The following is a 27,877-nucleotide window of genomic DNA, read 5'->3' as shown; positions in this document are numbered from 1 at the left end:
TTGCTAATTGCATAGGACAGGCACCTTTCCCAGGGTACAGACACGGGGGCCGGATCAGCAGCGGGTCACACACACAGTGCAGTCAGTAGGCACCGTGGTCGGTATGGGAGGTGGTTTCCAGGTTCTGTGTGGGCGGTGGGGATGTGACTTTTTAGTGGGGGAGGGCGGTTACAGATCTTATACAGCGGTCCTTGTCCTGGACCGCTGAGTCACGCAGCAGAGGAATCTGTATCCATCCTCCTCCGCCACAAGGCCACATAGCCCCGCACACAGAATCCCAAAAAGGAGGGATGGCAGGCTCCGTTGAAACAAGCAGTCCGGCAATGCGGACCGCTGTAGGAGCAGGAGCCTGTCATTCCTTGATTTTAGAGGCGGTCTTTACATCAGCGCACACCCTACCCACCACAGTCTGCGTTCCAGTTTCAACCCTTTAACGAAAAGTCATGAATAAAGAAACCTCTCCTCAGTAACAGTGTGACATGTATTTTATTTTTACACGTGTCTTGGAAGTGGGGGAAACGGGGAGAACGGGGTATTTAACCGAAGAGGAGAGTCAACAGTCAGTGGGTAAAGAAACAGGGGCAGGTTCAGCTTCCCTGTAAAGAAACTGAACGGTCACAGGTCACGCTGCTCGCTGGTATTTTAAGAGTTCCTTGTCGCTGTCCCAGGCGCCTGTATAGGGCTTTCATGAGCAAGTGCATTAGCGGGCAGGCTGGGTCCCCGAGGATGACTTTAGGAATCTGCTCATCCACAACAGTTATTTCGTGGTCCGGGAAGAAACTACCTTCCTGCAGGCGTCTGAGCAGCCCACAGTTCCTGAAAACACACGCATCATGAACCTTGCCTGGCCACCCAACGTTGATGTTTGCAAAACGTCCCCTATGGTCCCCCAGTGCTTGCAGCACCATTGAAAAGTAGCCCGATTTCTCATCAGCTGACTGTGGAAGAGGTGGACGATAAAGTGTGAGGAGGAGAAAACGGCGATGATCGCAGCGGGCTCCATGCTTGCAGTGCTGTGGCGTCCGCGCTGTCACTGACCAGAAAAGTGCACGAACAGATTGCCCGATGGCGCTTTCAAGGAGGGAGGGAGGGAGGTTGTGATTGACGGTTCAATGACGACACTTACCCAAAACCACCCTCGACACATTTCTTCCCCCCCAGCAGGCATTGGGGGCTCTACCCAGCATTCCAATGGGCAGCGGGGACTGCGGGAACTGTGGGATAGCTTCCCACAGTGCACCGCTTCCAAAGTCGACGCTGGCCCCGTGAATGTGGACTCAGAAATTCGAATTAGTGTATTTAGTATGGATACACAAATTCGATTTCATAAGGTCGAATCCACAAATTCGAACTAAGTTGATTCGAAATAGTCTTGTAGTGTAGACAAGGCCTTAGAGGAGCGGATAGTGATCAGGAACAGTCAGCATGGATTCACCAAGGGCAAGTCATGCCTGACTAACCTAATTGCCTTCTATGAGGAGATAACTGGGTCTGTGGATGAGGGGAAAGCAGTGGAGGTGTTATTCCTTGACTTTAGCAAAGCTTTTGATATGGTCTCCCACAGTATTCTTGCCAACAAGTTAAAGAAGTATGGGCTGGATGAATGGACTATAAGGTGGCTAGAAAGCTGGCTAGATCATCGGGCTCAACGGGTGGTGATCAATGGCTCCATGTCTAGTTGGCAGCCCGTATCAAGCAGGGTACCCCAAGGGTTGGTCCGTGGGCCGGTTTTGTTCAATATCTTCATTAATGATCTGGAGGATGGCGTGGACTGCACCCTCAGCAAGTTTTCAGATGACACTAAACTGGGAGGAGTGGTAGATACGCTGGAGGGTAGAGATAGGATACAGAGGGACCCAAACAAATTAGAGGATTGGGTCAAAAGAAATCTGATGATGTTCAACAAGGACAAGTGCAAAGTCCTGCACTTAGGACGAAATAATCCCATGCACTGCTACAGACTAGGGACCGAATGGCTAGGCAGCAGTTCTACAGAAAAGGACCTAGGGGTTACAGTGGACAAGAAGCTGGATATGAGTCGACAGTGTGCCCTTCTTGCCAAGAAGGCTAATGGCATTTTGGGCTGTATAAGTAGCAGCATTGCCAGCAGATTGAGGGACATGATCATTCCCCTCTATTCAACATTGGTGTGGCCTCATCTGGAGTACTGTGTCCAGTTTTGGGCCCCACGCTACAAGAAGGATGCGGAGGGCAACAAAAATGATTAGGGGGCTGGAGCACATGGCTTATGAGGAGAGGCTGAGGGAACTGGGATTGTTTAGTCTGCAGAAGAGAAGAATAAGGGGAGGATTTGATAGCTGCTTTCAACTATCTGAAAGGAGGTTCCAAAGAGGATGGATCTAGACTGTTTTCAGTGGTACCAGATGACAGAACAAGGAGTAATGGTCTCAAGTTGCAGTGGGGGAAGTTTAGGTTGGATATTAGGAAAAACTTTTTCACTCAGAGTGATGAAGCACTGGAATGGGTTACCTAGGGAGGTGGTGGAATCTCCTTCCTTAAGGTTTTTAAGGTCAGGCTTGACAAAACCCTGGCTGGGATGATTTAGTTGGGGATTGGTCCTTGTAGCAGGCCGGTGTGGCTCCCCTCCTCCCCGGGGAGGGTTGAGCCCCGGATACAGGAAGGGGCGGGGCTACAGAGTGGTGAACCCACCCTTCAGAGGGTCAGGCGGCGACCCGGAAGGATAAAAGCCGGCCATTCTAGCTCAGTCTGGGCCCAGCCACCGCGGGGAGCAGACCTGCCTGAGGGAGCTCCTGACGGGGAAACCGCTGGAGTCCAGGGCAGCTGCCCGGACTGGCCGGAGACCCCCCTCGCTTGCTACTGGGAAGACCTGCTGGAGCTTCCCCGCGCCACCTACGAGGAGGAGCCACCAGGAACCTCCACGCTACCTTGCTGTTACCCCGAGGAACCCCCGGAGCAGAATTGGCCGGACTTCCCCGAGGAACTACCAGATCTGCCCCCCAGCCCGGGTTGTGAGGAACCCATGCAGTGGGACTTCCCGGGACCGGACGCCGTGGACCAGGTAGGACCCGAGGGGGATATTGGAAGTGGCCCGGGGGCAGCCGACCTCAGTCAGGCTGCTGACCAGACAATACCCATGTCAGTGTGTTGCGGTCAGGATCCCCACTGACCGTCAGCGGTAATGACCGCTGCCTAGGGCCCCAGGCCGGGACACAGTGGAGTGGGTGGGCCTGTGTCCCCCCTGCCACCCCACTTACGGGTGGCAGTTATCCCCCTCACCTCACTGCTCAGCCCTGCTACAGGAGACCTGAGCTCCCTTGTACTGTTTACGGCTCAGCCCTACTGCAAGAGGCCTGAGCTCCCCTGTACTGTTTCCTGCTCCGCCTTGCAGCCGAAGGCCGGAGCCCCAGTAGACTCTGACTCTGTTGTCTAGCCTTAAAGGGACAGGGCAGAGCCCACGTGAGACCAGCGGGCCGGTGTGGCTCGCCTCCTCCCCTCAGAGGGTTGAGCCCCGGACACACCCCGTTACAGTCCTGCTTTGAGCCGGGGCTTGGACTAGATGACCTTCTGAGGTCCCTTCCAATGCTGATATTCTATGATTCTATGATCAACTGTGATATATGAAAATTGTATTTAACCTTCATTTGTTTTTTTGTTTTTTTGTCTTTTTTTTTAAGAAAAGTGTGTTTATTTTTCCATGTCTCTTGAATCCATGAATCTAGCGGCACCAAAAAGCCACAATCACATAACAAGTCTTTATCAGGCATACTTAATTGCAGAGAAAAGAGAGCAGCACTAAAAAGTAAAGAGATAATAAAAAAAAAGGGGTGGGGGGAGGTGATAATAATGAAGAATGAATTAGAAGTTAAGAAATGCAAACAACTGATAAAGGGAAGCTAAAGGTATCAGTGAAAGAATTCATGACCGATAGGGTTAAAAACAATGTCAGTGGGTAAGTGGCCCTCTGACAGGCTCCACAATGGGGAATGAGGCAACTCATATTTACTTGGGAGTAGTTAACTCATCAAGTAACTGGGAGGTAGTTAATTAGGCAGGGAAGCACCCAGGCATGATAAAAGGACCTCAGTTACAGGGGGAACTTCTGAGGAGAAGAGAAATTGCCAGAGAGGGAGAAGAACTGCAGTGATATGATCCCTCCAGTAGACTGGGGAGAAGCTTCCAGAGAAGCAGGGGAGAAGCAGGGTCCTGGGCAAGAGGCTGGGGGAGCCTATAGAGAAGGAGAGGTAAGAAATAGCTTATAGAGCAGCACGGAATAGAGAATGATTGGTTCTAGATGCCCAGAGTTGGAACACTGAGTGGAGAACGAGGGTCTGAGTTCTTCTACCTTCTCCAGCCAAGGACTCTTGAGAAGAAGTCTCTAAACTGAGACGACCTAGGGCTGTCTAGCCCCACCAAAGCCATGGAGCTTCTGACTCTGCATTATCCTGGAGGATAAGAACCTGGCCACAGCTCTGGGTCATAACAAGGACTTGACAAATACTGAATCGAATGTGGCGGCATAAGGGGGATGGAGTTGGGATGTTATAGCTCCTCATCCCACTGCAAGGGGATGCTAACAGACAAAGTCCTCATATTACAACAAGAAGAATTTTTAAAAATGTATATTGGGAAAGGAATCTGAACACTGATATAAGTTCATTACTAGATGAAGATGCTAAAATTGTCAAATATAATAAATGTATGTACATATTTGTTCTGTATTTGGAAAAAACTGAGTGATCTAGTTCTATCATACAATGATGATATACTTTTCTATTCCAGCAATAACTATGGAAGATGTTAGAGTATCTAGTGAAGTTAAATATTTTAAAATCAGAACGGCCACATAACTTGCACCCTGGAGTTTTAAAACAGTTTGCCAGAGAACTCTTTGGCTCACTGGTGATAATTTTTTAGTAGATCTTGGAATAGTAAGGAAGTTCCATAAGGCAAGAAAACAAATGCTGTGTCAATATTTAAAAGGGCTCAGATCTATGCCTGATGCTAGTCAATATTTTCATCAGTTATCTGAAAGTAAATGTAACATCACTGCTGGGTAAAATTTGGAGATAACACAAAGATTGGCAGGGTAGTAAATGATGATATGGCAACTATAGAAAGTGATCTGGGACTTTTGGTAGGATGGGCCAATTGAAACAAAATGCATTTTAAGGCAGCCAAAGGCAAGCCCATGCACCTAGATCAAAGAATGCAGGCCACACCTACAAAATGGAGGACTATATCCTGGAAATCAGAGATTCTGAAAAGGATTTAGGAGTCACAGTGGACAAGCAACTGTTATATTCAGATTCTTATACTGTGCTCATCACCCTAATATCTGACCACCTTTGTGCAGTATGTGTGACTAACATCTGCCAGATGTTTGTTTTCTCATCCTCAGAGCTGAATAGTGTGATAATGTGGCAAAAAGCATGAATGTATCCTTGGATGTATAAACAGAAGCACATTGGTGTCAACTGGCAAAGAGTTCACGGTTCTTTACAGGCAACTCCTGTCTCAGACCTGACAAACTCACTACACTTAATACACTGCTTTCATGGTATTTATCCATAAAGGCTAGCAAGTGAATTCTGTACTAAAAGCTTGTAACATATCACTATTCAATTATAGCAGGTGTGTGTCTGGGTAATATTTAAGGAATAATGTAACTATATTGAAAAACTGTGCCCTTATAGTCTTGGCGTGAAAGTGAATCATTGGGGAATAATGTATCAGAGATGGCCCATTCAAATGGAAAGTAGTTGTCATCTTTCCTTGGTTGGTAAGGTAGTATCTACCTTTGCACCAACCCAGAAGTCAATGGAAACCACCAAAGACAAACTATAAATAAGGCTGTGAGTCTTTCACGGAAGTCACCGATTCTGTGACTTTTTCCGGGACTTCCTGCAGACGCTGGTGCGGCTGACCCCAGGGCCACCCGAGCCCCTGGGGCAGCCCTGGGGCCAGCCACACCAGCCACTGTCCACCCCCCTCCCCTGGAGTGGCAGCGGCAGGGCCCCCAGGCCACCCCCTCCCCTGGAGCGGGAGCATTGGGGCCCCTGGGAGTGGCCCTGGGCTGCCCCCCCCCACAGCAGCAGCAGAGTCCATCAGAACGCCCCTTCCCTTCAGAACACCTGCAGCACCTAAAATTTAATCAGGGTATTTATAGTACAAATTATGGACAGATCACAGGCCATGCTTTTTGTTTATGGCCCATGGCCTGTCCATATTACTAAAAATACCCATGACTAAATCTTAGCCTCATCTATAAACATTCAAAACCACTCAGAAGTGACAAGGAATTATATGACAGCAAGGGGACTATCTTGTCTGAATAAAGACAACAGACTCATTCAGTATATCTGGTGGTAGGGAAAGATACTCTGCATACATTCACTATGAAAGTATCTTGATAAGCAGGGGTGCTTCATGGAAGACTGGCCCTAGCTCCTTGCGGCTAGCAAGCACTGTAAGAAACTGAACTTTGGGGTGACAATCTACTTTATTAGATAGTAAAGGTAGCTATTAATTGTACACCCTAGTACATGTTTTATGATTTTTTTGTGTGTAAGAAACATCACTCACACTTTTCTATTTTAATCTCTATTTTTTTCTTAAATAAATTTCCTTTTGTTTTACTGTAATTGAACTCAACTATTATGTGTGATATAGAAGTGGTGATCTAAGGTAAAATGGGTAAACTTTGGTACATTTTCCTTTGGGAACAGAAGATCTGGGATTTCTATGGGTAATCAGTGATCAGGGCTAGATACCACATGGGGACACTTTGAAGGGACTCAGGGGCTGGGGGCGCATCTATTTTCAACCTTCAAGGCAAAGGAAGGGCTGTTTGTGTTAGGGAGCTAACGCCCAGTTGGCACAGGCAAGAATCCCTCTCACTGGAGGCAGGTGGTAACAAAGTGACTCTCAGCCCCAGGTGGCTTGAGAAACATCACAATAGGTCTCTAATACAACATGATATAGATTGCTTGGTAAATAGGGTGCAATCAAATGTGCATTTTAATAAAGCCAAATGCAAGGTTATACATCTAGGAAAGAAAGAATGTAGGCCATATTTACAAGATAGGGGACTGCATCCTATAAAAAAGTGACTCAGAAAAGGACTTTGCTCATGTCAGCCATGACCCTTATCAGTGCAGTGCTATTGTCAAGGGGGATATAAGGTGATCTTTAGATGTATAAACAGGGGAATATTGAGCAGGAGTATTAAGATTATTACCATTGTATTTGGCACCAGTGATAATAGTGTGTCCGCTTCTTGTGTTAACATTTTTAAAAGGATGTTGAAAAACTGGAGACAGTTCAGAGAGTAGTCCTAAGAATGATTTAAGGAGTTCAATCTATTTATCAAAGAGAAGGTTAAGAGAGCACTTGATCTCAGTATAGAAGTACCTTCATCAAGGATCGACATCCTATCCTGAAGGACGATCCCTCACTCTCACAAATCTTGGGAGACAGGCCAGTCCTCACTTACAGACAGCCCCCCAACCTGAAGCAAATACTCACCAGCAACCACACAACAAAAACACTAACCCAGGAACCTATCCTTGCAACAAAGCCCGTTGCCAACTCTGTCCACATATCTATTCAAGAGACACCATCATAGGACCTAATCACATCAGCCACACCATCAGAGGCTCGTTCACCTGCACATCTACCAACGTGATATATGCCATCATGTGCCAGCAATGCCCCTCTGCCATGTACATTGGCCAAACCAGTCTCTACGCAAAAGAATAAATGGACACAAATCAGACGTCAAGAATTATAACATTCAAAAACCAGTCGGAGAACACTTCAATCTCCATGTTCACTTAATTACAGACCTAAAAGTCACAATTATTCAAAAAAAAAACTTCAAAAACAGACTCCAATGAGAAACTGCAGAATTAGAATTAATTTGCAAACTGGACACCATTAAATTAGGCTTGAATAAGGACTGGGAGTGCATGGGTCATTACACAAAGTAAAAACTATTTCCCCATGCTAATTTTCCCCCTACTGTTACTCACCTTCTTGTCAACTGTTTGAAATGGGCCATCCTGATTATCACTTGTTAGGATATAGATATTCAGGCCTGTCTGCAAAGGCCTATACTTTAAGAATTTAGGTGTATTCTTATCACTTGGCTAGTTATAGAGGTATAAAAGAAAGAAGCAAAGAGCACTGTCTGTGGAATGGCCTTCTCTTACTGTGACAGGCTAAGGCCTTCAGCTAAGATGTAGTTAGGCAGCCATAAGCTGGGAAGTGTATGGTCACATCTTCCATTCCAAACTAGCCACATTGAAATAAGGTGCTATTGGGCTGTTAGGAATACAATCCTGTCCTGATATTCCTATCACCTCCAGAGAAAGGGTAGTGCCTAGAAGGTGTAATAGCATCCTGTCTGGCAAGAACTCACTTATCAATAGACACAGCTGGAAAACCCTTATGTCTGTATAAATGTAGTTGTGAAATCCTCACTTCTGTATTGTTTTGTATGTTTATTTGCATGGTCTCTGTCTGGTTCTGTAATTGTTTCTGTCTACTGTATAATTAATTTTGTTGGGTATAAACTAATGAAGATGGTGAAATCTAATTGGTTAAATAACCATGTTACAGTATGTTAGGATTGGTTAGTTAAATTTCAGTAAAGTGATTGGTTAAGGTATAGCTAAGCAGAATTCAAGTTTTACTATATAGTCTGCAGTCAATCAGAAAGCGGGGAAATGGGAACAAGGACTGGGGATGGGGGAATTGGGATCATGTTTTGCTAAAGGGGGAATGGGAACAGGGGATGGGAACAGGGACAGGGACACAGGCAAGGCTCTATGGTGTCAGAGCTGGGAAGGGGGACACTAAGGAAGGAAACTGAAATCATGCTTGCTGGAAGTTCACCCCAATAAACATCGAATTGTTTGCGCCTTTGGACTTCGGGTATTGTTGCTCTCTGTTCATGCGACAAGGCTCAGGGAAGTGAGAGGGTGAAGGAATAAGCCCCCTAACATCATTACAAAAGTTTTTTTCCTCCTGCTGATAATAGCCCACCTTAATTGATTAGTCTCGTTAGAGTTGGTATGGCAACACCCATTTTTTCATGTTTTCTGATATATCTATCTTCCTACTGTATTTTCCACTGCATGCATCTGATGAAGTGGCTTTAGCCCACAAAAGTTTATGCCCAAATAAATGTGTTAGTCTTGTTACATTGACCCTTAAGGGAAGCTATAACCCAAAAAGAGCCCTGGTCTTGGTTTAGCACACAAAAAATGGAATATGGGAGATCTAGGTACCAGGGGAATCTTGGGAATTGTAAGCTGTATCAAGACAGGATGAGAAGGAGTTCCAGGAAATATAAGGCACAACCTTCCTTCAGTACAGCGAGAGGCCAGGGAAACCCATACCTGTTAGACTCCATTCAGAGGAAGAAGACACTAGAGATGAAGCAAGATCTGGAGTAGGAATATCCATTAAGAGTACTGGTGAAGGGCCAGGGAGCAGGCCTAAAGGGGCAGGAACTCAAGAGGAGGATAAGATGTTTGAGACCTGAAAAGGAATCCAAAGAGGCAGGACAAATGCCTATTGATATTACCCTTACATCAAGAAAGGTGATCCTGATCACAAGTGGTAAAGATTTAAACTTGTGGTGGAAGTAGCAGGTTAGGGCCTGGAAGGAGAGAATTGGTGTGAGCCAGAGGCTTGCTGTGCATACCTGCTTTTATTGAGGGGTCCCAGACCAGGGCTTCCTGAAAGAGAGGGACAAAGCCCCACTTCCAGTGTTGACAACTCTTGTGTTTCTTGTGAGTCACATGAGTTTGGCTGGTGCAGAAGCCAGTCTCGGATGATAGGAGAAACTCCAGCCCTCTTGCAAATTTCAGCTCTGACTTAGGGTGACCACCTTTTCAAAAGGCAAAAGCAGGACACATGCAGGCAGAGACCCTGCCCCCTGACCAAGATGGAATCTGGGGCCAGGCCATTGTAAGAGCCATCCAAGGAGCCTGGGCCTCTGTGGGGAGCCCTGGATCCTCCACCTGCCCTGGGTGAGGGGCTGGGGTGCCCGAAAGCAGTCTCCAGCCTGTGTCTCCAACCCCCCAAGGGCAGGCAGAGGGTTCAGGGCACCCCATAGTGGCCAGGGCTCTCTGGGCATCTCTTACCATGGCCCAGCTCTCACTTCTGACCTGGTGAGGGGGTGGGGCTTGGGGTGAAGAGGAGAAGCAGGAGTGGGGCATCCTAGGGGGAGAGGGGAGATAAGGCCCAGCTCACACCTCCTCCCCCACCACTGTGAAGAGACTGGTGCCAGTCCTGAGCCTTGGGCTGGCATGGAGCAGCACCGCAAGGAATCCGGGACAAATGCTATCTGAGTCATTCAGTCCAGGACCAGGACTTGAACTCTGTATTTTGGGATTGTCCTGCCCAATTGGGGATGGATGGCCACACTACTCTGACTGTGGGAAATCCCCTTTTGACTGGCTGTTTTTCCCACTAATCCCCCACCCCCCGCGCTCCTGGGACATAGCAGCCAATCAGCGCTGGTGCAGGAAGGGCTCTCCCTCCTCCCCACAGGAGTAGACACCTCTCTCTCAGAGGGGAGGAGGGAGCAGAAAGAGCCCATGAGTTCAGGGCAGCTCTGCTCCCCTTTCTCCTCCTGCAACACCTGGTTTGGCCAAAGACTTATGGGGGGTGAAGGGCCCTTGGAGTTGCCCGCCCCCAGTCTGGAAAGGAGAAGAGGACCCTGCTGCAGCCCTCGCTAGCCTAGAAGAGAGGGATGAAGAGCCCCAGCAACTACGGAAGGAGCAGAGGTGAAGTTGGGTGGGGTGCAAAATTGATTGATGGGCAGATGAGTGGATGAGATATCATGCAGTAGGGGGTCAAAATCACTGTAATACATTTGGGAGTGCTGGCAACACTAATTGTCTCACTCACTCAGTCTGTAAGCAGGAAGCTTTGAATAGTCAAGCGACCTAAACACACAACATAATTTTAAAAATCCCTCAAGATTAATGATTTTTCAGCCAGAGTCATCATTTTTTAACTTTGGGGTTAGCAGAACTGCACCCCTTGCTCCTCTGAATGAAGGTAGCAGGCAGAGGGAGAACATATGTTCCTGGAAGAAGATTATGGCTGAGGAGGGGAAAGGAATGTATTTTGTTTCTTCTGTACTTTTTGTTACCCTGGAAAGGAAAGACTTTATGGTTTGGGTGGAAAGCTAAACTGCATCAGAGTCACGCAACAACCCCAAATGAAGGAAACTGAAGTACCATAGTAGAGACATGATTAAGGCATTGCCAAGTCCCTACAGTAAAAACTTAATAGATCCATCATAGGCCTACAGATGTGGTGTACACAGAACTCTGAGGACTGGTCTACACTACCACTTAAGTCACTGTAACTTATGTCACTCAGGTGTGAAAAAGACGTAAGTTACATCGACTTAAATGCTGTCCACACCATGCTATGCTGGTGGGAGACACTCTCCTGCTGACATAGCTGCCACCTCTTGTGGAGGTGGAGTAATTATGCCGATGAGAGAGCGCTCTTTCATCAGCATAGTGTCAGATGTAGTGTGGTAATACTCTCAGTTAAGTCAATGGTAGTAGAACAGAGGGAGCAGCTGCAGGAGTAAACCTTTAATTTATATGAATTATACTTTAAAAGAATCAAGAACATATATTTATAAAATTAGTATTCAACACTTTCAACTTTGCTTTGACAGCATAATTGAAATGTTAGATTCATTCATTTTAAAATCTGATTGTTCAATTTATAAACTAAATATTTATAAAATATAGCATCTTACAAATCATATTTGAAACCATCTATTTAATGCAATTTAATTCTCCTAGACACTAACAAGGTGAAACTTGAAAAGTTGTTTCCATTATTTTCACTTTATAACCTGAGCCATATGTTATTTCCTTTTGGAGTATGTGCAACTGCAGTCTAAGGTTTAATGTGCTTGTGACTGGGTGGACTAGGTCCTGAGGCCCCCTGCCACATCCCGCCCCAGAAAAGGACAGTAGAGCGGTCCTCCAAGCTGGCTAGAGTGGCTGTGTGGGAAGCAGCCAATCAGGACCCAGCAGGCTAGTGTCAGAAGCGCTGCAGGGCCAGTATGAGTCCAGTCCCTTGCTTGGAGGAGAGTGGATGGCATCCCTGGCTGGCTGAGGGAACTACAGGACCTTGGACAGGGCAGTGCTGTGCTGCTGAAAGCCAGGGAGAGCAAGAAGGAGCTCTGAGCTGGCTGCTGGGACTATCAGGACAAGGCCCTGAGGTAAGAGTGAAGAATGTGCTGGAGCCACGGGGAAGTGGCCCAGGGAATTAGAGCAGCAGTGTCGCTTAGATAAAGGGACATAGCACGTCTGCTATTTATTGGGACCTGGAGTAGAGGGTGGGCCTGGGTTCCCTGGGAAAGTGGCCTGAACTTTGAGGCACCCCCAGAAGGGGAACTGTAGTGGCCTAGCTGAAGCCAGAAAGGCCCTGAGAGGGTGAAGACACTGCCTCCAGGGAAGGAGGCCTGAGGCACCGCTCTATTCTGGAGTAGGGACAACTTGAGAGAGATGTTACAGAGGGCTCTGAGAGAGGCCCCTGTTGGATATGCACCTCGGAAGACAGACTTGGCTGGAGGGCTGAGTCACCGAAGACACATCACAAACTGAGAGTGTGCAGGCACACTCACTGAGACGGGGGTGCTTGTGAGAGGTGAGTGCACCTTGTTACAATACTGTAATTATATTTTTATGTAAATAGAATTTGAAACCTTTTAGAAAATGTTAAGAATTAGATACATCTTGCAGAACAGGATTTTATAGTAGTTATTTTAGCTATTAAGACAGTGAAAGTCAATTCAATAGGTTTTTGTCCACCAAACTACTGATCTGAACAGGTTTTCAAGACCTCTGTTAACCAATTTTATAAAGAAGCATTCTTATTTAGCTGTAGGAGAGAGACCGAAGTGCCATTGTTCTCATACTCCTCTGCTGACATGAATTTAAAATACTTTGTGTAATATTTAAGACCTAGTCCAAAGCCCACTGATGTTTATAATGCCAGGTTCTAGGATAGTTGGAACATCCCTGTAATGTAGTTTACCCTAAATTGCTAAACAGTACGCTCCACCTTAACGACATCTTAACAGTTTTTGCCTAGGAGTGTCCTTCTTTATAAAATAAAATTTCATACATGAATATTGAAGAAACAATGTCACCATGTGGTGGTTTAATGATTTGAAGTATCAACCTTAAATCACTTTCTTAATTTAAACTTTTATGGCCAGATTTACTGGTACGCTCTAGCTGCTTTACCTTACCATGGAGCAGCTCCAAGCATATAGATCAGTTAAAACTTGATTTTTCAACTACTTTCTTAGCTAGAGCAGAAGAAAATAGCCAAAGTGTACACCAGTTTCACCCTCCCTTCTGTCCTCCAAAGTTCCCCTTCCTCTCACACCTCCCTGCATTACCCCATGTGCACCACCTCCAAATTCACCCTTCTTCTTGGACCTCCTTATGTGACCCTGCATATACACACATACAGCCTAGATATCCCCTCCTGGCCTACCTGTGGAGTAGATCTGATGCAATGGGTAGCTTTTGAAAAGATATTTAGGATTAATGGTCACTTTTTGCCATTTGTTTTTCATTTATTTATTAATTATATAAATCATTCCATTTATTTATTATTTATGAGTTTATTTTTCACAAACTGCTGCCCCCTTTCCATTTTTCTCAATGGGGATTGAAGTCATAACTGTCCAGAGGGAAGATGGTGGCCCACTATGCTAGGAGGAGCCAGAGACACTGTGGGACACAAAGGGACTTAGTGGTGCCAAAATAGTAGCCTTCGATGCCTGACATTCACAAAACCATTGTTCTGCTGCTGCCTAATCCTGTCAGCACCTAATCCCAATTTCCCCCCACTGGGAATACACAAAATTGCCAAAATCCTAACACTTCCCCACAGCTAGATAATCTGCAAGGAGCCTTACCCCAATGTGATTTCAAACTAGGCTTTCTCCTGCCTATCTTGCCTTTGTGGCCCAATCTGATAGGCATGCCCTGAGTATGCCTAATCCACACAAAATACAGCTGGGGTGAGCCATCTGGGGATTTGGGGGACTGGTTGGTGTGTATGTTCAGAATACCCAATATCCCAGTGATTAGGACACTCACTTGGGAGACGTAAGAACAGAAACATCCAAAGCAGGGACTGCAGCAGTAAGGGATGGTGGTAAAATGGTGACCAGCTGGGCCACTCCTTCCCTGATCCTAGAACAGTGATGGGGAGACCTATACACACTCTGGGGGTACTAGGGTCCAGGTGGTGCCACTCCTCTCCTCCCACATCATGTGGCATTTGGGGAGAAAGTTAGAGAGGAGCCAGCAGGGGCGGCTCTACAAATGTGGCCGCCCCAAGCAGTCATGCCCGGGAGGCGCCCCCGAGCCGCGGGAGCAGCGGACCTCCCGCGGGCATGACTGCGGAGGGTCCGCTGGTCGCGCGGCTCGGCTGGACGTCCCGCAGCTGCGGGCGATTCGCTGGTCCGGCGGCTCCGGTTGAGCTGCCGCAGTCATGCCTGCGGGAGGTCCAGCCGAGCCGCCGGCTGAGCGTCCCCTCCGCAGTCATGCCTGCGGCAGGTCCACTGCTCCCGGGGCTCCGGTGGACCTCCCGCAGGCATGACTGCGGCAGGTCCGCCGGCCCAGCCTGCCGCCCCCCCGGGAAAGGGCCGCCCCAGGCGTGTGCTTGCCCCGCTGGGCTCTGGAGCCGGCCCTGGGAGCCAGCCAGAGACTCCAGCTAGCAGAAGCAAAAGTAGCTAAAGCAGGGACCTGTGGACTTTCCAGGCAAAATCTGTAGAGAGTTCTGACTTTCTCTTCCCTGTGCTGATTTGCTGTTTGCTCCAACCCTCCTCCTCCCTCAGTCTCTTTGCCTCAGCTTCACTGTACAGCTACACTTCCTGCCTTCTCCCCTCCCCCACAAAAAAGCAATTACAAGCTAAGTAGCCTTCTGAAAATGGCTACAAATGAGGGGAGCTGTGCCTTCAGTCCTATTGAGAACAATGGGGGATGGCAGTCATTTTGAAATAGGACAGTTCTTCATAATAAATCCTGATTCTTTCAGGCTCTGGTGAAGAAGCTTTCAATTATGAAGAATAAGGTGGGGGAGATTACCATTAATCTTAAAAAAAAATCAAGTGTTTATTCCTAAAGTGAAGTATTTTTAAAATCTCCAAAGATTTTTTTTTACTCAGTAAGTACTGTAATTTTCAGAAGGATACACATTTTTCATAAGAAGCTGAATCAGTCCTTTAAGTGCAAAACTCAATTCCACTTTAACTTTGGTGTCACTAATGATGCCTTCATAGTATGCTTCCACCTAAGCACATACTGTATCATAAAGTATGGGAAAATGCTTAGTAAAAAATGATTTAGTACTCCTTTCACTCTTACCACAATCTAAGATATATTCATATAGCTACAAATACTCTGACTGAAAAGAACCTTAGTACTGGATAGGAAGTTTTTGGAAAAATGATATTTGAAAGCTAGATGGCCAGTATAACTAGAAAAAAGTATGTTTTTGAATACACCCAACACTGATACTTACATTAGGAGTGAAGAAGTAAACTAAACCTTCAGTGGCTCCTGGTAGAGTGAGTCCACGAATAAGGAATATAGTTAGGACCAGATAAGGAAATATGGCTGTTACATAAATAGCCTAATAGGGAAATAAGAAAAGCGAGACAGAGAATAGAGGTTATTTTAGTTACTACAACATCTCATTCTAGTACAGCATATTCTAAATATAACATGTTTTTTTCAGGAAGCAGAATGTCCAATTAGAATTTGTTTTGTTATAAAATCCCTCCCTAAAATACATTTGGGGATATCTATGCTAAGAATTAGGGTTTGAAAGAACATACTTGTATTTCCCTTGAAGATGAAATCTAGTACTTTAAGGACAAGAGACAGAGCAGCAAGTCAACTTTTCTAAGTGGTCTTCTCTCTATTTCCTCACCTTTCCTGTCGATTCAATTCCTCGAATGGTACATATGTACACAATTGCCCAGCAAATGGCCAAGCACAAAACTAACCACCATTGTAAGTTGCCACTGTCAGTGATATCAGAGCCTATGTTTAAAGCTCTCCTGTACCAGAAGTAATTTACTGCAGTACTTTCATGGCATTCTTCAATGTATCCTGAAAAGAAAAGTATGACAAGTATTACTAAACTGGCAAGTGTGAAATTTAAACAATATCTCATTTCCCATGCACTGTGGGAACAATAATTATGAAGCAACATTCTGTATTAGTGAAGAAAGGCAGCTATTCTGGAAACTTAAAATATTAGTCAAGACTAAATGATCAAGGACTGAAATCCTCATCTGGGTAGTGTACAGAAGGGGGGCCTTACATCATTTTTACAGCCACCCTATGGGACCAGTTTTAAGCAGCCTGGAGAAGCTATTCTAAATTGCACATGGCAACAATGCCTGCCCAATCGACTATTGCAGCAGCTAGGGATTGACAGAGTGCAGAGGAGGCTATGCCCACGTCCCAGTATATCATCCTATGCAAGGGCTGTGAAGGGGACACAGAATGCTGGTCATCCTTCCACTGGTGAATTCCCTTATATTGAGGGACTCCTCAGCTGAAAACCACTTTCGGCTCACTTTGTGAAAGCCAGAGTTGGAGCCATGGGACCCAATATTCAGCAGCACACAATGTGTGACATCTTTTATTCAGTTTCCAAGTCGACAGTCTTAGCTAGGGCAGCAGTATCCAAACTGTGGTCCACAAATAACTGGTATTCTCCAGAGTTTTTTTTACCAGAGGTCAGTCCTGTGGAATAGAGATGGGCAAATAACTGATTTTGTGGTTCATTGGCAGTTCCAAAAATGAAAAAAAAAATTGGTTTGAGCAAAACTGAAATTCAGAATATTTTGCAAATTGGAAGTGTTGACAATTTTTTTTAAATGGAATGAAACATTTTTATTGTGGGGCTTGTGTGTGTATGAAAACACAGGAAATGAAGAGCTAAATTGACAAGACAGGAGAAGGACATGATGGCATGTGCATTCACCCTTTCCCCCCAAGGGCTAGAGCATTCACCTAAGATACAGAACATAAGAATGGCCATACTGGGTCAGACCAAAGGTCCATCCAGCCCAGTATTCTGTCTACCAACAGTGGCCAATGCCAGGTGCCCCAGAAGGAGTGAACCTAACAGGTAATGATCAAGTGATTTCTCTCCTGTCATCCATCTTCACCCTCTGACAAACAGAGGCTAGGGACACCATTCCTTACCGATCTTGGCTAACAGCCAATAATGAACTTAACCTCCATGAATTTATCTAGTTCCCTTTTAAACCCTGTTATAGTCCTAGCCTTCACAACCTCCTCAAATTCAATAAGGACAAATGCAAAGTACTCCACTTAGGAAGGAACAATCAGTTGTGCACATACACAATGGGAAATGACTTTCTAGGAAGGAGTACTGAAGAAAGGGATCTGGAGGTCATAGTAGATCACAAGCTAAATATGAGTCAACAGTGTAACACTGTTGCAAAAAAAGCAAACATCGTTCTGGGATATATTAGCAGGAATGGTATACGCAAAACACTAGAAGTAATTCTTCCGCTCTACTCCATGCTGATACGGCCTCAACTGGAGTATTGTGTCCAGTTCTGGGTGCCACATTTCATGAAAGATGTGGATAAATTGAAGAAAACCCAAAGAAGAGCAACAAAAATTATTAAGAAGCAGCAAAGAGTCCTGTGGCACCTTATAGACTAACAGACGTTTTGCAGCATGAGCTTTCGTGGGTGAATACCCACTTCTTCAGATGCAAGTGGTGGAAATTTCCTGGGGCAGGTATATATAAGCAAGCAAGAAGCAAGCTAGAGATAATGAGGTTAGATCAATCAGGGTGGATGAGGCCCTGTTCTAGCAGTTGAGGTGTGAAAACCAAGGGAGGAGAAACTGGTTCTGTAATTGGCAAGCCATTCACAGTCTTTGTTTAGTCCTGAGCTGATGGTGTCAAATTTGCAGATGAACTGGAGCTCAGCAGTTTCTCTTTGAAGTCTGGTCCTAAAGTTTTTTTGCTGTAGGATGGCCACCTTAAGATCTGCTATTGTGTGGCCAGGGAGGTTGAAGTGTTCTCCTACAGGTTTTTGTATATTGCCATTCCTAATGTCTGATTTGTGTCCATTTATCCTTTTCCTTAGAGACTGTCCAGTTTGGCCGATGTACATAGCAGAGGGGCATTGCTGGCATATGATGGCATATATTACATTGGTGGAAGTGCAGGTGAATGAACCGGTGATGTTGTGGCTGATCTGGTTTGGTCCTGTGATGGTGTTGCTGGTGTAGATATGTGGGCAGAGTTGGCATCGAGGTTTGTTGCATGGATTGGTTCCTGAGCTAAAAATTATTAAAGGTCTAGAAAACAAGACCTATGAGCAAAGATTGGGGAAAAAGATTGGGTTTGTTTAGTCTGGAGAAGAAAAGACTGAGGGGGGACATAATGACATTTTCAAGCGCATAAAAGATTGTCCTATCCTCAGTGGTTAAGGAAAACAATTTTTCTTCCTCCTTGTGATAAGAAGCAATGGGCTTAAATTGCAGCACGAGTGGTTTAGGTTGGACATTGGGAAACACCTCCTAACTGTCAGGGTGGTTAAGCACAGGAATAAATTGCCTAGGGAGGTTGTGGACTCTCCATCATTGGAGATTTTAAGAATAGGTTAGACAAACACTTGTCAGGGATGATCTAGATAATATTTAGTCCTGCTGTGAGTGCAGAGGACTGGACTAGATGACCTTTTGCGATCCCTTCAAATCCTACAATTGTATGAATATGCTGCTGGGCCTGTGCATAACTTCCTTAGTCCTGACACCCAGCACCTAAGCGCCAGCAGGATCCTCAAACTAGGCATTTCACTGCATCTCTCTCCTGCAGGACCAAATCCAGATAGGCTGGTGAGAGACCATACCACCTTACAAAGGGACTTTGGCTACAGGAACCTCAAGAATCGTGCAGGGATGAAGCACCAGCACTATTCAGGTCAGGAAATCTAATACTTCACAGTTCCTAAGCAACCATGCCCATCTCAAGATTGTCCAGTGATTAGGACACTAGTGTGGAATTTAGGCGACCAGAGTTCAATTCCTTGCAGTGCCACAGACTTCCTGGGTGACCTTGGGTTTAGTCTTAGGCAATGATGCACAAACTAAGACTACCTGCAAAAGAGGTGACGCATGTGGGGTCAAGTGTCCCCCACCCACCCACCCACCCACTCACACATTTCTGCGAGAGCCTTGCTAGCTCTGTCCTGCTGCTGTGCCTCTCCCCTGGCACTTCCAGCTTGCTCGGCCCCTTTCCCAGCAGCTGGGCCTGGGCAGGGAGCTGAAGGCAGTATGGAGTTGCTTCTCATGTTGGCTGACTGAGCTCAGGGTTGCTGCCTGGGAAAGAGCCCAGCAGCAGAGGCGGTGGTCACTCACCCCTCTGCTCCCTGCCTGGGCCCAGCTGCCAAAGACAGGGGCCAAGTGACCTGGAAATGTGCAGAGAAATGGGGGTCTCCGGGCTTGCTAGGCAGTGACCATGAACGGCCACCCTCAGCTGGTGTGAGAAGCGGCTCTTCCCCGCCCCCTATACTCCCTGCTCGGGCTTGCTGCTGGGACAGGGACCAAATGAGCCAAAAATGTGGGAAGATGCAGCAGGAGAAGGCAGAGCCCCCTTCCTCCCCACAGTTAATTTTAGCAGAGAGAGTGTGGTGGCCCCAGGCCGGGCGCAGGGTGGGAGGTCACTGGGGAAGGTGTTGGGAGCAGGGTCCCTCTGCTCAGCCAGAAGTAGGGGCATTTCCCATGCCCTTTCCATTGCTGAGGTGTCCACAAGGACATGGGAGCTCCAGGGAGACACTGGTAGTGTGAGTCTCCCAGGGCCGGGGCTGCCCCTAGCCCAGCCTAGAGGCATATGATCCCTGTGTCTGTGGCCTCATCCCTCAGGAGCCATCAGGATTGGCTGCCCTGGCCCAGGGAGGTGGGGCTGGAAGTTTCCTTCCAGAGGTGATGTGGGGTGATCATGTGGCCTCCCTTTACATTGTGCCCCCTACTATCAGCAAGCATGAGTCATCTCTTGGAGTAGTACTTTCCTAGGGGTCCTGTGAGTATAAATATGTAATACTGAGAAATTCAAGCTGAGATCCACAAAGAGACTTAGATATTGCACTGCTCAGTGTTGCAGCATCTAGAAAATCACAGGAACAGCACTATGATTCCCAAAATCTGAGTTAGGGACCTAATGTTCTCTATACAATGAAAGGAGAGAGATACATGCCTTAGACTGCAGTTCATAAAAGCTAACACACTAGGTGGGGAGCTGCCTAAGCTAGCCAATAGGAGATGCTGATGACAAGAATGTGTCCTAAGCCCCCCTCTTCTCATGGAGATAGGTGCCCAAGGGCTTGTGTACATTTTAAATGCTGCAGCTGTGCTGCTGTAGCACTTCAGCACTAGACACTACTTACACAGACGGGAGGGGTTCTCCTGCCAGTATAGGTAATCCACCCCCCAACCCTACCACTGAGAGGTGATAGCTAGATCAGTGAAAAAATTCTTCTGTCAGCCTGGCACTGTCTACACTAGGGGTTAGATCAGTGTAGCTACGTCTCTTGAGTGTGTACATATTTCACACCCCTGGGAGACATAACTATGCCAATGTAAATTCCCAGTGTAGACCAGCCCTAGGTCTGGGCTGCTGGGACGGGGACTCTCTCTCCTTGTGATCCATGTACAGGAACCCCTCTCCTAGAGTAAGGTGGACTAGGTGCCTAAATAGTTTTTGTGGGAATGAGTGAGATGTCTGTCTCATTCTACAACAAAGAGCTGGAGGAGCTGCTTGCCTTATAACTTTTTAGTCTAGTGATTAGAGCACCTCACCTGGGGTGTGGGAGACCATGTTCAATTCTCCCCTCTCTGTCAGAGGTAGGAAGAGAGAATCTGAACAGGGAATGCTCACATCACAGAAGCATGTGCTATGAGAGAGGCTGATATGGGATTCCTTCAAACTCCCCTGGTGAAGCTGCTCCACTGTGAATAAATAGAGTGATTAGGCCAGCAGCTTTGGCCCTGTAGTCTCTCACATATGAAGTGAGTGCCCTTACCACTGGACTACTGAGTAATTTTCTTTCTCTCGCCCAGTGACACTAAGTATTTATTCACAGTGGAACAACTTCACCAGGAGAGACTGAGGGAGCCCCACACAAATATCAGAGGTGTAGCCGTGTTAGTCTGGATCTGTAAAAGCAGCAGAGAGTCCTGTGGCACCTTATAAACTAACAGACGTATTGGAGCATGAGCTTTCAACTAACTACGTCTGTTAGTCTATACGGTGCCACAGGACCCCATATAAGAATATCTCCTGAAAGGGGAAGACCCCTGTTCAAATCCTTTCTTCCCTTCCAGCAGAGTGGGGAATTGACCCTAGTCTCCGAGATACCAGGTGAGTGCTCTAACCTCCTCCGCCAGCCAGATTCTGACTGGGACCTGATCCAGTAGGTGACCTCTGAGCTTGCCTACCAGATTTGTAGAGTCCTGCATATCTGCAGATCATTTTTGCAGATTGGACGTGGATACAAAGTTTGTATCTGTGCAGGGCTCTACAGATTTGGCTCCACACTTTACTTTGATGTTCATTGACCTATCTTCCCTCAGTTTGTGGATCACCTTGGGGGTTAGATGGGAGAAAGGTACCAAGATGCCTAGAGGGAGGCAACAGTGTGCATGGTCAGAGGCAGAAACTTAGGCACCAAGGGATCTTTCACCCTGAACACTTAGGTGCTGAGTGAGTTTAGGTGCCTACAGGGTTCAGCATGAATTTTATGAATCATGTTGGAGCCTAAAACTGGGACTTAGGTGCCTACATACCTTTTGTGAATCAGGGCTTCAGATACTAATGTAATGGGAGGGGGGACATATAACTACTAAAGTTGATCTCATTATACAACTGGAATGCATAAATGCCACCCTACTGCTACTCTTTCATGGTGCTTACTACTGTAGCTGACACAGGATTGTTGTGTTATCAAGAGTGGGAGGTTGAGGTGGTCCATATGATTTTTTTTTAAAGTCTGAACATGTGGTTTTGTAACTTTAAGGTTTTGCTGAGAGGGGAGATCCTCTATGTTCTTGAGTCTTTTGTTATTCTGTAAAGTACTTACCATCCCGATTTTACAGAATAATTCTTTTACCTTTTCTTTAATTAAAATTCTTCTTTTAAGAACCTGATGGATTTGTCATCATTTTAAAATCCAAGGGTTTGGGTCTGTGTTCACCTGTACCAATTGGTGAGGATATTATTCTCAAGCCTCCCCAGGAAAGGGGGTGTAGGGGCTTGGGGGGATATTTGGGGAAAGTAGGGCTCCAAGTGGCCCTCCCTAAATGTTTGTTTAAATCACTTGGTGGTGGCAGCGTTACTTAATACAAGGAATAAGGGAGAATTTGTGCCTTGGGGAGTTTTTAACCTAAGCTGGTAGAAATAATCTTAGGGGATCTTCATGTGGGTCCCCACGTCTGTACCCTAAAGTTCAGAGTGGGGAGGGAACCTTGACAGCTGCTCTCAAAGGAACAGAATATCTCAGCTTATCTGTTGCACCTTAGGTCACAGCTCTGCTTAACACACAGCACTTAGATATGTTTATAGAAAAAAGCAAAAGTTTAATGAAGAATAGGGATTCAAATATTAAGTTGAAATAATGGAAACAAATGGTTATATATAAAACAAAATCATTAAATACATTCTAAAACCTAGACGTAAGGAACAAGATACACTCTTGTCTAAAAGTTTAGCTCACTCCAAAGTCTTTCTCTCAGTGCCTAACAGCTGCCTGGCTGTGATCCTCCAGTCATAAAACAATGCCCACTAGCAGCTTGTCTCCCCATGTGAAGAATACTGTATGACTCTCTGCCCTGTCCTGATATAGCAAACTAATTCTTTGATCTTCATCATAAACAGGACACCCTCCTGCTCTGTGCTCCTTCCTGTAGATGTTGTGAACTCTTGTGATTTTTTGCTGTCTTGATTAGCTTGTGGCTCTGCATGCAAATAGACATGCATTGTAAGATGCAAAATAAACAAACAATGACCAGTCAGGAAGATGAGGGTCTCCTTGCCTGCATGGAAACTGTTTATCACCTTCTGGTGACTTAACTTACATAGCTTAAGAACATAGTTTTCAGTATAGATATATAACTTGTAACTATCCTTACATACACTTTGCAATGATTGATGACCAGCATATTACTGGCTTTTAGTAGATGACACACATGCCACTTTTTACTGAATTATTATGTATATATTTGACCCACAGGATTCCAGTAAAACTCTATGTACCCCCTGTGCCCTCAGCTATTTGGCACAGGGGGTACAGATAGTAACTCACTTTTACTTACTTAGCTTACTCCCCTGTCAACACTGGTACTGCACAGCTCCCCTTCAGTCCAGTTGCTCAATTGGAGGAAGGAGTAGCCAATGTATAGACCTGCTCTTCATATCATGACTTAGTTGTGATGTGGGGAATATTATTTGTCTGCAAAGGGATGATGGAAGCTTCAGTCCAGTTGCTCAATTGGAGGAAGGAGTAGCCAAGCAGTACCAGCGTTGACAGGGGAGGAAGGAGTAGACTCTTCAGTCCAGTTGCTCAATTGGAGGAAGGAGGATGTGAAGAGCAGGTCTATACGTAAGGATAGTTACAAGTTATGTATCTATACTGAAAACTATGGTCTATACATTGGCTACTCCTTCCTCCAATTGAGCAACTGGACTGAAGGGGAGCTGTGCAGTACCAGTGTTGACCAGCATATTACTGGCTTGATGTGAAGAGCAGGTCTATACATTGGCTACTCCTTCAGTCCAGTTGCTCAATTGGAGGAAGGAGTAGCCAATGTGTGAGGGGCACAGGGACTGAAGGGGAGCTGTGCAGTACCAATGTATAGACCTGCTCTTCACAGCTTACTCCCCTGTCAACACTGGTACTGCAACTGGGTACTGCACAGCTCCCCCGTCTTCCTTCCATCAATCATTGCAAAGTGTATGTAAGGATAGTTACAAGTTATTACTCCCCTGTCAACACTGGTAATGACTGATGACCAGCATAGTCCTTGCTGGTCAACACTGGTACTGCACAGCTCCCCTTCAGTCCAGTTGCTCAATTGGAGGAAGGAGTAGCCAATGTATAGACCAGGTTATGTGGGGAGGAAGGAGTAGACTCTTCAGTCCAGTTGCTCAATTGGAGGAAGGAGGATGCAACTGGACTGAAGAGTCTACTCCTTCTTCTTCGAGTGATTGCTCCTATGCATTCCATGTAGGTGTGCGCGCCGTGCGTGCACGGCTCTCCGGAACATTTTTACCCTAGCAACTCCGGTGGGCCGGCTGGGCGCCCCCTGGAGTGGCGCCGCTATGGCGCCTGTTATATACCCCAGCCGGCCCGTCCACTCCTCAGTTCCTTCTTCCCGCCCGTGACGGCCAGTTGGAACAGTGGAGTGCTTCGTTGCCTCCACAGCCCTAGCGTTTCTCCGTTCTTTAGCATAGTTCGTTTACTTAGTTTAGTTTAGTTGCTGTTTAATTGATTAAGTTTAGTTAGTTGTAGTATTAGTAGGGAATTAGAGGGATTAAACCCTCTTCTTCCTCACCCGGTGCGGGCTTATGCCCAGGGCACCGGGATTCAAGCCCTGTGCGGCTTGCCAGCGGCATATGCCCGTCGGTGACCCTCACGACTCCTGCCTGCGCTGCCTCGGGGAGTCTCACAGAACTGATAAGTGCCCGATCTGTGCAGCCTTCAAGCCCTGAACGAGGAAGGAACGGGACTCTTGATTAAAGCAGCTCCTCATGGAGGCTTCGCTCCAGCCGCCCGCGCCGACCCCACCGGCGCCGAAGTCATCCTCGGCATGCAGCGCACCGGCGGCACCGAGCCGCCCCGGTACCGAGGCCTCTCGACACCCGGCACCAACATCCCGGCACCGCTCCCTCTCCCCAACGAGGAAGCTCAAGACGCCGAAGACGGCCTCGAAACATCCTCCGAGGCCGTTAGCCCAGCCACCTCTGGTACAGACGGTTCAGGCTGTGGCAGTGCACAAACCGTGCACGGTGCCGCCGACTCCGGCACCCCAGAGGCCGTCGAGTCCGGCACCACCCTGCTCCCCGGTACCAGCCGAGGTTGAGCTGCAGCTCCAGTCTACGCCTGAGGTGTTTGAGACGGCGAGAGAGCTTATCGAGCTCGCAGAGGCGCCGAGCCTCCGGCCCCTGGCACCGCCGGTGCGGGCTGTCCAGTCGGTGGGCAAGCCGGCAATGATATGGCCCCCAGCCCCCGACAGACGGCATGGACGGCGCTCCAAATCTCGGACCTGGTCCCGATCTCGGAGACTGTCACCACCACGCCGCTCCCGATCCCGGCGCCGATCACCGTCGCGGCGCCGCTCCCCGTCCCGGCGCCGGTCGCAGTCCCGGTACCGTTCAGCATCGCAGTACCGGTCGCACTCCCGGCGCCGTTCCCGCTCTCGATCACGGTCACCGAGTCGCTGGCACCGCTCTCGATCACGGTCACCGAGTCGCCGGCACCGCAGGAGATCCGGCTCCAGGACCCATTCTCGGCACCGAGACTCCCGGAGCCGCTTCCGACGCCGTCGGTCACCGTCGCGGTCGAGCGCCCGACGCCGTTCGAGCTCCCGGCACCGTCGGTCGAGCTCCCAGCACCGGTTGAGCTCCCGGCACCGGTCGAGCTCCCGGCACCGCAGCGCACGCCGGTCCCGCTCTCCGATCCGGTACCGCGATGACCAGCACCGAGCCTCGGCACCGCTCAGAGTCCTGCCACCGGCATCGGAGGCACACTCGGGTGTTGCCTCAGCTCCACCCTGGCCCTCTCGCCAACCCTCGATCGCTTCTCCCGAGGGCAGTGGTGCTGACTTTGGAGCTGAGTCCCAAGGCCGGGAACATGGACCCCATCAGTGGGGATTTTGGGTTCCCTGGGACTACCATGACCCTCGAGCGCTTCCCTTTCCCCCGAGGCCGGTGGGAGCGCCGCGTCGGGAGCCAGAGGCCACAGTCAGCAGGCCGCCCCCATCACCGACGGGGGAGACCACATTGCCACAGGATCCGACTCAAGATGCAGGCTCCGTGGCGGCTGAGCACCCGTTGGAGGAGCAGGCTCCTGACGAGGTACTCCCAGGTCGGTCCTCGTCATCTTCTCCGGACGAGGCAGTGGCGGGGGCATCCATGACCGACCCCCCGCCTATTGATTTACGGGCACACCAGGACCTTCTCCGCCGAGTGGCGAAGGCCATTAACCTGCCCGTCGAGGAGGTCCCGGAGGACGAGGACCCAGTGACTAATGTCATTGGAGCGGAGGCCCCGATGCGGGTGGCCCTGCCCTTTATCCGGACGATACAGCGTAATAGCACTACCATCTGGCAGTCGCCGTCGTCGGTCCCCCCCACGGCACGTGGGGTGGAGAGGAAGTACTCGGTCCCGCCCAAGGGGTACGAGTATTTGTACATGCACCCAACTCCGGACTCTCTGGTGGTCCAGTCGGTAAACGACCGGGAGCGGCATGGACAGCCTGCGGCAGCGCTGAAATCTAAGGAGGCATGGCACATGGACCTGTTGGGGCGCAAGGTCTATTCAGCGGGTGGTCTTCAGCTCCGAATCGCGAACCAGATGGCGCTGCTTTCCCGGTACACCTTTGACATCTTGGTGTCCCTGGGGAAGTTTTCGGAGCTGACCCCGCCAGCCTCACGCCAAGAGTTTTCGACGCTCTTGGAAGAGGGCAGGAAAGCCTCCCGGTCCTTAATTCAGGCCGCCCTGGACTCCGCTCACTCGGGAGCCAGAACCGTGGCCTCCGGGGTGACTATGAGGCGCATTTCGTGGCTGCAGTCCTCCACCTTGCCACCTGAGGTGCAGTATACCCTCCAGGACCTCCCTTTTGACACCCAGGGTCTCTTCTCAGACAAGACTGACTCTAGAATCCAGACCCTGAAGGATGGCCGGATTGACATTCGGACTCTGGATATGCACACGCCAGCTACCCAGAGAAGGTCATTCCGTCAGCAGCCCTACCGGCCCTTTACCCAGGCCAGGTCACGGCCATATAATAGTCGGCGTGCGAACTTAAACCGCCGTAGACCATCGGGGAGCAGGCGTAACCAGGCCCAGGGCCCTTCCAAGGCCCCTCAAGGTCCCAAACAGGCCTTTTGATGGGACGCCCGAGGACGGCCCATCAGTCTCACTCCAGGATCCTACCCCGTTATTTTCCAACCGTCTTTCCCACTTCCTCCAGGCATGGTGCTCCATAACATCGGACAGCTGGGTCCTCAGTACCATCCAGCACGGTTACCGCCTTCAGTTTATTTCGCCCCCTCCCTCCCACCCACCTTCCCTGTCCCTCTTCAGGGACCCCTCTCACGAGCAAGTCCTCTTACAAGAGGTCTGGACTCTGTTGAGCGTGGGTGCCATAGAGGAGGTTCCGCACAGCAGGCGGGGCAGGGGATTTTATTCCAGATATTTTCTCATCCCCAAGGCGAAAGGAGGTCTTCGTCCCATCTTAGACCTCCGGGAGCTCAACAGACACCTGTGCAAGCTCAAGTTCCGTATGGTCACCCTGGGGACCATCATTCCTTCCCTGGATCCAGGAGACTGGTTTGCCGCCCTCGACATGAAGGATGCATACTTTCATGTGGCAATTTACCCTCCCCACAGACGCTACCTGCGTTTCGTGGTCAACGGCGAACACTACCAGTTTGCGGTGCTGCCCTTCGGCCTATCCACCGCACCAAGGGTTTTTACCAAGTGCATGGCGGTGGTTGCCACAGCCCTCCGTCGGCGTCGAATACATGTCTACCCATACCTCGACGACTGGTTG

The 27,877-nt window shown here is 48.2% G+C and overlaps 1 protein-coding gene and 1 long non-coding RNA gene across 2 annotated transcripts in view; one reads left to right on the top strand and one right to left on the bottom strand.

Moving 5' to 3' along the window:
• Nucleotides 1–27,877, bottom strand: part of LOC123364718 (sodium-dependent neutral amino acid transporter B(0)AT3-like) — a 76,412-nt gene that overhangs the window by 22,102 nt on the left and 26,433 nt on the right. Inside the window, exons 4-5 of the mRNA XM_045007054.1 lie at nt 15,985–16,166; nt 15,574–15,684 (exon numbers count right to left, since the gene is read on the bottom strand). Of these exons, the coding sequence (XP_044862989.1) occupies nt 15,574–15,684; nt 15,985–16,166 (293 nt within the window). The remainder of the gene's footprint in view (nt 1–15,573; nt 15,685–15,984; nt 16,167–27,877) is intronic.
• Nucleotides 12,094–27,877, top strand: part of LOC123364721 — a 78,493-nt gene continuing 62,709 nt past the window's right edge. The window contains exons 1-2 of the long non-coding RNA XR_006577242.1: nt 12,094–12,247; nt 18,928–19,032. This is a non-coding gene — a long non-coding RNA (uncharacterized LOC123364721). The remainder of the gene's footprint in view (nt 12,248–18,927; nt 19,033–27,877) is intronic.

Source organism: Mauremys mutica, chromosome 2 (genome assembly GCF_020497125.1).
Source record: "Mauremys mutica isolate MM-2020 ecotype Southern chromosome 2, ASM2049712v1, whole genome shotgun sequence".
NCBI classification, from domain to species: Eukaryota; Metazoa; Chordata; order Testudines; family Geoemydidae; genus Mauremys; species Mauremys mutica.
The sequence above is the reverse complement of the archived record's forward strand: the minus strand, read 5'-3'. Positions and strand labels throughout refer to the sequence as shown.